This window comes from Mauremys mutica, chromosome 5 (genome assembly GCF_020497125.1).
Source record: "Mauremys mutica isolate MM-2020 ecotype Southern chromosome 5, ASM2049712v1, whole genome shotgun sequence".
Lineage (NCBI taxonomy): Eukaryota > Metazoa > Chordata > Testudines > Geoemydidae > Mauremys > Mauremys mutica.
This window is the reverse complement of record NC_059076.1, coordinates 58,981,220-58,995,451: the sequence shown is the minus strand read 5'-3', so window position 1 is coordinate 58,995,451 and position 14,232 is coordinate 58,981,220. Positions and strand designations below refer to the sequence as shown.

General features: G+C 41.6%; 1 protein-coding gene across 1 annotated transcript in view; it reads left to right on the top strand.

Annotated features, from left to right (window-relative positions):
• ZNF827 (zinc finger protein 827) overlaps window positions 1–14,232 on the top strand; it is a 130,760-nt gene that overhangs the window by 49,796 nt on the left and 66,732 nt on the right. The window contains exons 5-6 of the mRNA XM_045017998.1: window positions 484–964; window positions 11,900–12,133. Of these exons, the coding sequence (XP_044873933.1) occupies window positions 484–964; window positions 11,900–12,133 (715 nt within the window). The remainder of the gene's footprint in view (window positions 1–483; window positions 965–11,899; window positions 12,134–14,232) is intronic.

The following is a 14,232-nucleotide window of genomic DNA, read 5'->3' as shown; positions in this document are numbered from 1 at the left end:
GGACCTAAATTGATTACAGTATTTGTTATATAAGTTAGCATTTTCAAAGTTTGCACTGAAATATATTATTTACAGAATGGTAAAGGCATAACACTTAACAAAATACACAATAAATAAGGTTCTTGTCCAAGAACCAGCTGCCTGTCTGAATTGAGGAGTCAGAATTTTATACGATGATAGCCATTACAGCCAGATCATAAAGGTTGATTCGTGTAAAAAGGACTTCTGGTTTCTATGGTGCAGAAACAGGACATACCAGGTTTTTGAACTGGGTCTAGAACTTACGTTCTTTGCTGCCTAGGTGGTGCCATACTATGTTTATTAGAAATTGAACTTTTAGCAAGAGTCTTGTAATGACATGTTCACTAATGAATTGACGTATTTATAAAAATGCGTGTGAGACAGATATATGGGAGAGACCGTTAGAATATCTTTATAACATTTTCCTTAAATGTATGTGTTTGTTTTCAACCATATAATCAGGTTCATCAGCACCAAGACAGGGGAGAAACCTTCCAATGCCAGCTATGCCCTTTCACTTCTTCACGCCACTTCAGCCTGAAACTCCACATGCGTTGCCATCAGCACTTCCTCAGGACAGAAGCCAAAGTGAAGGAGGAAATCCCAGAAACTGAAGTCAAGGGGTCGCCGCAGCTAAATAATGATTCCTGCCCTGCACAACAGAGGGAAAGAGGATCTGAGCTTACAGGGACAGCATCTGTGTCTAAAACACTTGAGGTGGCTGGGCAGGCCAGTGCTGGTGACCCACCTTTAGTAATAAAGGAAGAACCCAAAGATGACAACAGCATCTCAGCTAAATCCTTTGCTTTCAGCACTGTTGACAGAGCCACGAACAACACAAAGCTGAAAGACTCCTCTGACTACGTGGCCAATACAGCCTCATCACTATTCAGCCAGGACATCTCCGTCAAGATGGCATCAGACTTTCTCATGAAGCTGTCAGGTAACTGAACGGCAGTCAGCAGCTGCTGCTCCTTCTCACCTTAAGAACCCCCTTTGGTCTGCATCCATTAATTCTTGGAATTGCCATACATTTATTTTTTTCACCTGACTTTAAAACAGGAAATTGTTGGTTGTTTTTTTTTTTTTGGAGGTCACACCTAATTATTGTATTAGAAGGCTGGGACTAGAAACTCCAGATTCGTCAATGTGACGACAGACTAGTCCTCTTGGGTACCATTTTCAGAAATGCTGAGCATCCACAATTGCAGCTGAAGTCAGAGCTATTGTTGCCCAGCATCTCTGAAAATCTAGCCTTTAACCTTCCTCAGCTCTTTACCATCTCTTAAATCTGAGGGAGACTTATAATGCTTGACCCCACTTCACAGGGGTGTGTGAGGCCTAGTTAATCAATGCTAATAAAGAATGGAAGATGTTACTTCATTTTCTTGATTATTATCATCAAAATGTTGGTAGCCTAAGAGGCACGTGAAGAACTTCTGAAAACCTTTGTTTTTAATTGAAATCCCTATTTAATGCAGACCATGCTTCTATTTTTTTCCCCCTTCCTCGGAGCGTTGCCTGCAGAATAATTTTATGAAATTGAGTGTATGTGCCTAGAGAGAATCTGTTGTATTTTCTGTCTTTTATTGTTGGTTTGACTGAACATTTCAGTTTTGGGAATATGCCAGAGGTAGGGGTGAGGCATTAGCTAAACATCTTCAAAGTTTGGGCTTGAAAATGTGAAACAGAGGAAGGGAAAAAATGGTTAGTAGAGAATCAGTTCTGCCTTACATGGTGATGGCAGTCCCCAAGGTGCTTTCCATATGCCATTTCTGCCCTTTGGAAGTTTACAATACCCTTTTAAATGGAGAATAACTGGTCACTGCATTCCTTTAAATGAACTGTGACTTGCATTTCAGTAAATGTCATTGCTAGGTGAACCAGAGGATCAAGCGCTGGTCTAATGTCCCTTTGCTCAGTCACACTTCAGTCTTGTCTTTTGGAATGGCTTAGTGTCCTCATCTGCCCCAGATCTTTGTACCTCTGGGAGTACAGAGACTCTTACCTGAGAACACAGGATGGAACAAGGAGAGATGGAAAATAAAGTCTCAGGGTTCGTAGAGCCAACCTGACACAAAGCAAAAGGGAGAGGAAAAGACGAATGAGAAGTCAGGGATGGGAATAGCAAACAGCTCTCATTAAGTTTCAAAAGAAGCTATGGAAACGTCTGGATTTTAGAAGTACATGTTGACTTTTTTCCCCTTTTTTGTTATGGAAAAACATTTTTTGTTTGCACCTTATTTTGTTGCTGTTGAATTTCAAACTTAACCCCTAGAAGAAGCCCATTTTTTGTTGTGGTTCTGACAACTAGTTTAGATTAGTGTTGCTTAAGAGCATGTTATGCAGTAAGTGGCTCTCTAGACCTCAGCGGTATTGCACTGTAGATAATAGAGCTCATGATGGCCGCTTAGAGCATAAATGGAGAGCAGAAAGCAAGAGGCGAAAAAGCCTGATAACTGGAAAAAAAACCCCACAACATTCTGATCTGTTGTTTTTCATGTAACAGTTGATGGGGAGCTGTTTACAGTTTGGCAGACAATCATGTTTTCAATGACTGATCTGTTGGCATCAGAAAAAGGATACAAATGTACATTATTCATGCAAAAAGACCCATGCAGTTATTTTATGGTGACTTACTAAAGGTCCTGAAACCTGACTTGTATGCACTGTTACCTAGCAACATGCTATAAAGTCACTCGGGGAGTGAGATGTATCTGTAATTTTGTGTGTGTGCATATTTGGATGAAAATGTACTGCCACCATCACCAAGTTTACTATACAAGAAAAGCTATGTTAAAGGGGAAGGAATGTATTTTCCAGAGGGGTTGATATTTTGAAACATAATTCGAAATACTATATGCTTAGTTGGTGCTATTACCTATGCAAAATGCGTGGCTATATAGCAGTAGCAGTGCTCTTTTATTTAACACGTCTGATAAATATTAGCTGTATTTTTTCTGTTTCCAGGTTTTTCAGTTAGTGTACTGAATCCAGTCCCTTTGATTAGTTTCTTATAATGACACAATTAACTCTCAGCTCTTAACTTTTCAAGAATATAAATCTTTTGACTTCTCAAATGGCATGTGACAGACTCTTTCCAGAGAAATTGTCCGGCTAGATGTGACTCTTTAGTTTGTTTCACCTTTTCTGAAATAGAAGATGTAAACCGATTCAGCAATTTTGAAGTCCAAAACCTAAAAAAAACCCCTGAAATACTTTCCAGATTTTATCATGTAGAGTCAAAACAGTTTAATTTAGAAAGATACTTGCAAGCTGTGTGTGCTAGTGCTTCCTAGTGTTCTAGTTTAAATGAGGCTGGTCTAAGGATTTTTGTTTGGTTAGGGGCATAGGACTGAAAGGGACCTGCTGGGTCATTGAGTCTTGTCCCCAGCTATTGCAGGGAACCTGGTCATAATCCTGTTCACAAACTTAGCAAACTCTATCTTCAAACTAAGGTTGTTTGCCCTGACTACTCCTATTGAAGTGTTGTACTAGAACCTCGCTCCTCTGATGGTTAGGAACCTTCCTCTCATTTCCAGCCTAAATTTATTCATGGCCAGTTTATGTCCATTTGTTCTTGTGCCAACATTGTCCGTTAGCTGAAATAGCTCATCTCCCTCCCTGGTGGTTACTCCTCCCCATAATGTATTTATAGAAAGCAATCATGTCCCCTCTGAGCCATCTTTTTTGCTAGGTTAAATTAACCAAGCCCTTTTAATCTCCCATCAGAAAATAGGCTCCCTATTTCCTGATCATCCTGCACCTGTTCCAGTTCCAATTCAACTTCCTGGAACGTGGTGAGCAGAATTGTACACAATATTTAAAGTGAGGTGTCACAGATCTGCAGCCCTAGTGCTCTGGAACTGCTTTGGAGCAATCCCTGGGAGGACTCCTTCAGTGTGCCAGACCCCCTTAGGGCCTCACTCTTTCATTAGAGTTAAGCCATTCAGCTTCACCGCCTCTTTGGACTGAACCTCAGAGCCTTCAGCACCCTGATTCACACCATGAGCTCCATTCAGCGAGTCCACCTGAGGTGGACATCTGAGGGAGACTTATACACCCAAAGGTGGTAATGCATCGCTACCTTGAGCATCTGCAGTGACTCTCAGCCAGTGTTGTAAAAAAGTACGGTTTATTACAGCATTTCTCAACCAGGGGGCCCAGGGCCCTCTTGGGGTTGGGGGAGGGGGCGTGAGCAGTTTTCAGAGGGTCCACCAAGCAGGGCTGGCATTAGACTCACTGGTACCTAAGGAAGGAAGCCAAAGCCCCTCTGTGAGGAGCTGAAGCCCAGTGCCCCGAGCCCTGCTACCCGGGGCTGAAGCCACAGCCTGAGCAACTTAGCTTCACGGGGCCCCCTGTTATGTGGGGCCCCAGGCAGTTGCCCTGCTTGCTACCCTCTAATGCCAGCCTTGGCTTTTATAAGCAGAAAAACAGTCATTGTGGCACAGGTGGGCCATGGAGTTTTTATAGCATGTTGGGGGGGCCTCAGAAAGAAAAAGGATGAGAATCCCTGGTTTATTAGATGTGTGGAATACAGCATAGAAAGATCTTGGTTAGCACAGAGAGAAGAAAGTTACACCTTGGTCCATTCTGGTTAGCCCAGAGTGCCAGCCAAGCAGTGTGTCCCTCCTTAGCTCCTGCTCTGTCCCCTGCCGTCCTCTTTGTGCAAATTCCCCAGCGAGTCACACCTGGCCCGTCCTCAGTCCTTTGTTCTCCAGCTGGCCAAACATGACTGGCTTCTTGACCATCCACAATCGTTAGTTGCTAGGAAGCAAATGTTCCGGGGTCGGGTTTGCCATTGTCTTCATGGACTCTCCAGTGACATGGGCCACAAACTTGAGACAGCTAGGCTTCATCCATACTGTGGGGTAGCCTGCCTGAGAGTAAACAGCCCTTTTCCATCCCCAAGATGACCGTGCAGCATATAAGGGAAATTGAGGGACTTACAGTATTCATACAAAATATTACAGAAAATTCCCACTCTGTTACATGAGGTCTTTGCTGTACCTGTACAATGGTATTAATACTTCTTCTGGAAATGCCTCGCTTGATACATCCTAGGATTGTATTTGCCTTTTTCACAGCCGCATCACATTTGTCATAGTTATCTTGTGATCGACTAATACACCCAGGTCTTTCTCCTCTTGTGTTGTTTCCAGTTGATAGCAGAAGTTCTTATTTGTCCCTGTGTGCATGACTTTGATTCCCCCTCTAATATGGGGGGAAAACTAACAGGAGCACTCATCAATATATAAAGATTGGCCAGCCTTGCTTGTTAAAGAAACTACAGTCTGTATTTAAGGAGGGGGGCAAATCCCTTTTAATTCATAACTGTTATCACAGCCACATGAAGATACACATTTTAGGAAATAATACTGTCTTGGGATTCTGATGACTGCAAAACACTAAACTCTGTACCCATGTTTTCAACCCATTTCTATTGCTCCAGTCCTCAAGATTATCCAATTCTTCCTTTATAATATCGCAACCTTCCTTTGTTTTGATGGTACCTCCCAACTTTTTATCATCAGCCGATTTCATTAATGGTCAGTAATTAAAATATAAAATAAGATTGGTCCCAAGACCTGATCCTTGAGAAACTCCACCAGTAACCTCCCTCTAGCTTGATAGTTCTCCTTTCAGCACAACCTTGTGCCAGTTTCGTACCCACTTTATAATTCTTCTACTAATCCCCATCTTCTCCAGTTTAATAATTTCCCTTTAGCTTGTTAGCTACTGATTATGATCATGTAGTCTGTTTGACTCTCTGTAATGACCCCGATCCAGCAAATCAATTAAGCATGGGTTTTACTTTTTTGCATTTACTTAGTGCAAACAGGCCTAAAGTTAAACACGTGCTTAAGTGCTTTGTTGAATCAGGGCCAACATGTTTTTTCATTTTGTTTTAGTTTTCTGTACATCAATTCCATACAGAAACCTTGTAACTGCATTTGTAACTTAATCTGCAGAATGTTAGTTTCTATTTTTATGGTTTAAATTTTAACCGATTCAAAGTATGTATCTGTGTGGAAAATTTTTGCCCTTTCAATAATTTTTAAAAATTTGTTTCCTATTGTTATAAAACGGTGTTTTCTCACAATAAGCCAAATTGCCATGGCTAGCATAGTATAATAACACCCTTACTGTGCTAGTTTTATGTGCGGTGTTTACTTTTCATCACATTTTAAAATAAACGAGTCCCATTGAAATAAATGTCATTCTTGATCTACTGATTTCAAAGGGACTTTGTGTGGAAACAATAATTGTAAAGCATACTTCATTCCCTTTCTCCTCCTTGTGTTCACCCAATTGCATTGCCCTAGACAACATCTCTTTTTATCTTAGGATGTACTTTGCTTCTACAGTTCTTTTTATGTTGTTCAAATTGCTCATGTAAAAACACTCTAATATGGGGGAAAAGCTAACAGGAGCACTCATCAATATATAAAGATTGGCCAGCCTTGCTTGTTAAAGAAACTACAGTCTGTATTTAAGGAGGGAGGCAAATCCCTTTTAATTCATAACTGTTATCACAGCCACATGAAGATACACATTTTAGGAAATAATACTGTCTTGGGATTCTGATGACTGCAAAACACTAAACTCTGTACTCATGTTTTCTCAGCTGAATCCATTGATAGAATAATAAACTACTAAATCAGCTGACTGCTACATATAGTACATAATTAGGTAATTTGCATTATTAGTTAGAAAGATTATCCATACTGTGTGGGTTCTTGAAAACCTTTGTACTTATGTGATGTCAATCAAAATCTCCCGGCAAAGTTTCCGATCAACAGTGCTGAAGTGGCTGGTTTGGAGACTCTTCAAAAGGTTATTTTTAAAATAATAAAGAGTACACCCAATTAAATTGTCATAACTGACATATTTTTTTAGCAATTCCAAGGAAAAGAATATACTGCATATGTTTAAAGTTCATAGTTTATGCCCAAATCAGAGATTTCAAATAGAATATGTAAGCACACATGGCTGGCAAATATTTGGTCATGTCCTTAAGTTAAAAACATTGTAAATTCCATAATGCTGCTGTCAGTGTAGATATTCCTGATGTCAAGATAGCTCTTTGAAGTGTCTCTTCAGATTCACATTTTCATAATTTCCGTCTAGATCTTTAATTAAAAATAAAACCCAAAAAGGGCAATAGCACAGTTAATTAAAAGTTGGACAAATAAAAGCTTTTAATAACCTCTACTTCTGATATATCACCAGCTTCATCTTCCCTTCCCCAATAGATTGCTGTTTTACATCCAAGAATTTCTTGGCATCATCAAAATCAAATCTCTCATATTTTACACCTCCCAGAAACGCACAGAATTTAGCAGTATATAGGAATGCAAAGTCTGAGCTAATGAAGGGTGATTTGAACTTTAGTACAACAAACTGCTTCCCAGCGCATTTCCCCAAGACACAGCAAGGAATATACAACCCTGTGCTTCTAGAAAGTGTATATTTTCAACCTAGATTTAAAATGTGCACAAACTATTATTCCCAGAAACAAATATAATGATAATTCTGTTTGTTCTGTGATGGGATCTACTTCTCTGAGCAGAAGTCATAACTCATGGGCCTTTCAGTCAGATCCACTGGCAAAAAGGCAGAGTTTCATTTGCTCATTCTTTGAAACCTCCTTCTACCAGCATTTTTGCTAAGCCAAACTGCCCCTTCCCTAGTACACCTCTACCCCGATATAACGTGACCAAATATAACACAAATTCGGATATAACACGGTAAAGCAGTGCTCCAGTGGGGCGGGGCTGCGCGCGCGGATCAAAGCAAGTTCAATATAATGCGGTTTCACCTATAATGCGGGAAGATTTTTTGGCTCCCAAGGACAGCGTTATATCAGGGTAGAGGTGTATCTCTGCTTTCATGGAGGAGAGCAGATGTTTTGTCTGCTGTTCCCTGTGAGAGAGCCTTCTGCAAGAAAGACTTTCCCATGGAAAAGAAGTCATTTCCTCCCCTCTTCCTCTAGCTTAGTCTTCATCTGGTAGGGTGGAAAGGGCCCTCGCAGTGGGTCTCACTTTGCTGCACAACAGACTAGGGACGTATCAGTGGGTTCAGCAGGATGGTTTTGGCACTTGGTAGTGACCTGCTTTCTCTTCAGGATCATGCCTCTGTTGCAATGGGCCATGCTCCATGTTGCTGGCAAACAGTGGGATGGCTCTGAGGACAGTAGTAGAGGTGTTTTTAAACCAAAATTTTCCTGTCTTCACCCTACCAGAACCTGCATCACACCAAGGAGCCTGCAAGCAGGTTCCCAGTAAGGGTAGGAAAACTCATTCAGCGGGCTCCACACAGACAAGCAGCCCCCATTTTTCTGTGCATCTCTCCCTATGGCCAGTCACACTCCTACTCTGCATGGTTTCTTTTCTGGGTTCACTGTTCAGAACTAGCTGTAATTCAGCCAGTGGTGGTGAGGGAAGGGATTTCTTCTGGCAATATTTGTGTGTGAACTAGCACTCTATGGTTTCCTTAAAGGTCCCTCCCAAGCACTTAGGTTCAAAACAGTTTAAGAGAAGGTGGGGGTAATTAGCTAAGTTTTTTTGAACCCTTCACTTCTACTATTACTTCCAATTTGCCTTAATGTTCCTAAACAAGATGATTTGGATAACTATGAATTTAAATAGAGTGTTGCACCTGCTTGGTTGTTGCTCAGAGGTAAGTCTTAACACTCATATCCCTTCCCTTTGAGTATGCCTACACTACAGTTTCACCACCCTAGTTCGTATGGAACTAGGGTTTCACTTTGACAATGTATATTTCAATTCAGATCCTTATTGAGGATCTCAAACACCCACAGAGAATTTACTGGCAATAGTTCCCATAGAGGCGAATATCTTTGGAGTGGGGAGCCTGGGTGGTAGTCTATTTGGTTTTCCTGAGGCAGAGATTGAGTACACAAGGAGTTGGAAACAGAACAGAATTGTGTTACAGCACCTCACGTATGGTGAGTGACAACTGATGTTCTGTAATATATCAGATCCTTTGAGGAGAGGCCACCGGAGACCCAGCTAGATTCTATCCTGTCAGGAGAATGGTATTTCTCTTTCCAAGCCATGAACAGTCTTTTTCTAATAAGTCAAACAGAAACTATCAGGCAAATGGGATCTTATTCTGAAAAGTCAATAACAGATCTCAGCCATATAGTTTCTTCCTGCAAAGAGATCTGTTCACCACTTGCTCCTTTTTGAGAGTTTGCAGATTTTACAAACTTCCTGGCTATCTGCAAGTGTGAACTAGGGTCTCATATATAGTTTGCTGAAGTTCAGCTCTAGGTACCCCCCCTCCCTGCAACTTTCCCAATAGCAAAAATAGCGAGGAATACTTCTCAGTCAGACTGTTAGCCCTTTACTCATCACAGCTTCCCTTTAGGGTGTGAATGTTCAAAGTCAAACAATGGAGCCTTCCAAATATAGTGAATTTGAATAATCAGAATTCCTTGGTTCTTCCTGATCCCCAATGCCCGCAACTTTCCACCTGGAATCTTAGTAAGTATTCACTTATTGAGTCACTCAAGCATTCTAGCCTCTATGGGATCCCAGCTAAAAAATTATTCCTTTCTTTTCTTCCTATAAACTCTAGGGTTCCATATAGAAAGTTTTCCTTTCTTAGCTTACTTAGCTTCCAGTCTCAGCACTTCATGCCATTGATCTTCACATCTCCCACTGCTGGCTTTGGTTGCATCCTGCTATCTCATGCCTTTGTAGTTGCAGCTCACAAGCACCACTTATAAGGCATCCTGGGGCCCGAGGTTATTGCTGTGTGGTACTAGAGCCATTCATTAGAGTCACTTTCAACCTGGTGTGTCTATTTGCTGGCTCTGTAGATCTCATTTCTTGCAGCCTTCCCTTCAGCAGGAAGGTTGAGTGGGGATTCTTTTATTTTCTTAAATTCATACTTTCAACCCTCTCGTAGCTGGACCACAGACCAGTCTTTCACTGTGCCCAACTTATAACACCAAGCTTCACTTGAAGCAGATCATTCCTTTTCCTTTTTTCAATCATAAGTGTTGTGAGCACTGAGAAATACACAGTAAGTGAATTGGTTTGGTCAGCAGCTTCTGTTGAAAACTTTCTGATTTCTTTATTTGTAATGACTATGACATCTGTTCACTATTTCTCCCAGTGTGGTTGGTGATTGGTCACTGCGTGCTACTTCCCACGTGTTATGATGAATTTTGTCTAGAGCAGTGAAACCAGGACTGAAGAGAGACCAGATTAGTTTTCTTACCTGTAATTTTAATTTATCCTAGTGCAGATCCATCGCTCTGGAAACCTTCTTTATGTTTATCTACTCTTCTATATAGGCTTGGTTTATCTTGGAATCCTCTTTGTTTTCTTTCAAGTTAGAGTGACAGGGAATGTTAAATGGAGCTGTTGTGGTGATATCAACATAATAGTTGGTTCTTTTTTCATTTAATTATAACAACTGGCAGGTACCCAGGCAGAAATGAGAGATGACACCCATTTTGCCTAAGGGACAAATTTCATGAGATGGAAGGCATGAGAATCCTTAAAGCAAATATTGCAAGACTCATGACAAAGTCACGAATGTTGCAAGACAACACTACCAAAGCTCAGCGAGTGACTTATTGAGTCAGTGCTGGCCACAGAGCACCAGACTTAGTCGACTAAGGCTGAAGAGACTGCCCCAACAGCAGGGTTGAATGTTGTGGGGGAGCTGCTTACTCTGTTCCTGGGTAGGTATGGGATTAGAGAGGGATAGAATGGCAGCTCCCCAGTGCCCTGGGGAGCTGGTAAGGAGAGTCTGCCTGCAACAGGGAGGCCTGCATTTTTGAGTGCACATGAAGTGGAATTTTGAACAAGAGATAGTTACGAGCAAATTGGGGGCAGGTGGCTTTGCCTAAAGGTTAAAAAATTAAAAGGCAGGGGGAAAATAATATGACAGTTTTAAAAATAAATCTAATGATTTAAGGCATTCTCATAATTTTAGGGGGCCTGACTCATGAGTTTAGAATGTTTGGGGTTGGCAATATTGTTTAAGTGGTATCCAGGTCCCTGGTTTCACCAAGGTGACTACATCCAGTGCCACGGATCTAACACTAGCAGCTACTAACTGAAGAGCTATTTGCCAAAGTGGTTCTGTGCCCAGCCAACATAAGCAGCATCAAGATCTATGGACCTTGCTCCTAGAAGCAGTAGTTGCTTACATGAGGCATTTAAAAAGCTATTTAAAAAGAAAACCTGTTTGCTTTGTTTTGGTTTTTCTTCAGGGTGAGAACTGGGGTTAAAAGGATATTTTAACAAAATCTCCAAATATTTTGATAATTCAGGGCTGTTTTCCCCAAGAAGTGTTTGGGACCGCTAAAAATCCTTCTATTCACACGTGTAAGATTATTACAACAAACCATTTGGGTAACTAATTTGCTCTTCTCTTCATTTCCCTTTGCACCCCTCTTCTGCCTTCTTTCTTGCTATCTTTTATTGTTCCTCTCTTTTATATCCAGTTTTTTAAAAATAGCTTCATAACTAAATGGTTATGGGTTGTGTCAAATTGGCTATTATGTGAAGTGGTATCCTTAGGTGTCTATGAGGCTTGTGGCAAACATACAAGACAGCACAAGCAATGGAAAACTGTTGTGGGGGCAGGGGCAGAAGAAGAAAGGGAGAAGTGGGAAATGCACGTTTCCTTGAGATTCAGCACACTGAGCTCTTGTGTACCAGAGGTGCAGATACGTACCTACCCCACCAGCCATCTCTAAATGGTGTGTCATGTTCTAGCGCCCAATACCTGCTCCAGCTGTCCTTGGGTTGCAGTTCATTCCTGTTTCTTGCTGCTGTGAGATTATGCATTACACATCTCATTAAGTCCAGCCTTTTAACTCCCTTGACAGCTGCAAATCAAAAAGAGCCCTTGACTGCTACATTTAAAGTGAAAGACGAGCCTCGGGATGAAGAAGCTGCAAGCTCAACCTTGTCTCAGTCCAGCTATGTGTTCAACCAGGGACCCGAAGCCTCAGCCCCAAGCATCCCTGAGGAGACTGTCAAGCCACAGGAAGTGCAGACAAATGTGTTAAGGCAGGACATGTCCGTCAAGGCAGCATCTGAGCTCCTCATGAAGCTATCAGGTAATTGATTACTTTAAAAATATTCAGCTTCTTAAATGTTCACCTGTATGCTAGCTGAAGAAAAGGCATATGGTATCAGTTACAATTGAAGGAGCAGCGAAGATACCTCTACTCACCCTCAGATAGGCAGATCTAAGGTGCCTATCAACCTGGTGTCTAATTATTGCAGTGCACAGATTTCAGTGGTCTTCAGGTTAATGACTATAAAATCAGTCAAAAGAACTGATCACTTAAAATTTGCATATGTTGAAATAGTTTTATAATGTGCCAAAACACTTCCATACCTAATTTATTTACGTCTGTCTCTCTCTTCATTAACACCGTCAGAGTGTGTATTTGTATTGTACATGTGGTGTAGGTATCTGCCATAACCTTACACGTTACGGGCTTTAGAGCCTTTCGTTTGAGTGCAGTATCCTAAACTGTAAGAATGCATTATAAAGTAGATACTGTAGATTGAACAGGCTTTGTAGTGAGTTACAAACCACTTGAACTTGACTTCATCGCTTTACTTTTTCTCTATATGTCCCCAATAGAAATACAGTAACTCCTCACTTTAAGTCATCCCGGTTAACGTTGTTTCGTTGTTACGTTGCTGATCAATTAGGGAACATGCTCATTTAAAGTTGTGCAATGCTCCACTCTTACGTTGTTTGACTGCCTGCTTTCTCCACAACTGGCAGCCTCCCTATGCTGCCCCCAGTGCCTCCCGCCCGCCGGCAGACCCCACGCATCAGTGCCTTCCCCCTCCTCCTCTGCCTCCTGCCTGCGGCAATCAGCTGGCTTGTGCTGTTTTGGGGGCAGGAGGGAGGGGGCAGGAGCGAGGACTCGGCGCACAGGTTCCCCCTCCCTTCCGAACGCCGCAAGCCAGCTGATTGCCCCAGGCAGGAGGGAGGGGAAAGGAGCGAGGACTCGGCGCGCCTCTCCCCGTCCTCCCCTGCCACCTGCCCGCGGCAATCAGCTGACTTGCGGTGTTTTGGGAGCAGGGAGGAGCTAGGACTCGGGCGCAGCCTCCCCTTCCCTTCCTGCCTCCTGAACATGGCAGTCAGCTGATTGCCCCAGGCTGGAGGGAGGAGGGCAGAGTGAGGACTCAGCTGGCTTGCGGTGTTTCGAAGGAGAGAAAGGAGAGTGGTAATTTTCATAGATTCCAAGCCAGAAGGGACCATTGTGATCATATTGTCTGACCTCCTGTATAATACGGGCCATAGAACTTCCCCAGAATAATTTCTAGAGCATGTATTTTAGGAAAACATTTAATTTTTATTTAAAATTTGTCCGTGATGGAGAATCCACCATGACTCTTGGCAAATTGTTCCAATGATTAATTACCCTCACTGTTAAAAATGTGTGCCTTATTTCCAGTCTGAAAACTAGGATTCATATCTCCATATCAAAAATTGGAAGAGGTTTTTCTTGTAGTTTGGCTGTGTCAAAGACTTGCAAGAAACACCAGCGGAAAATTCAGTGAACAGTGACTTTTGTGATCTCTGCCATTTCTGTCTCAAATTCTTTGACAAGATTTTCAAATTGTCAAATTTGAACCTAAATTGAGAGCCCTACTTAAACTCCTGCAGCTAAGCAATGGCTGTTATCTCTTGTTTTCAATTCATCCTTTCAGTGTGGATGCCTCAGGGTTAGAACCAATGGCGGTAGGAAGTGAGAGAGACACAAAGATACATGCACACTTGTAGAAATGCTTTAGTCTGGAAGCATCCACTTTGAATGAATGATTTATTATATATAATGTAATAATTACTGACTTGGGTTTTGGGGTGGGAATTTCCCATAGAATACCGAACATTATAAAATGTGTTTTGTATTGACATAGCATGCTATCATTACTCGTAGGCGGTGTTTTGAATAGAAGTAGACAGAATTCCAATCATGGTTTTCTAGTGATAAAACCCTCCAATCTGATGGATATTAAATGGTGGTTTTCTATTTTTCTTCATACTTACAAATGTGTTTATACTCAATAAAGTAATAGCTTTGTAATTTAATAGAATTCCTCCAGTGTTCTGGAGATACTATAAATCATGACAGTAACATCTGAGTAATAACAGTGCTAACGTGGAATCTCTTTGTCTTATTGTAAAATA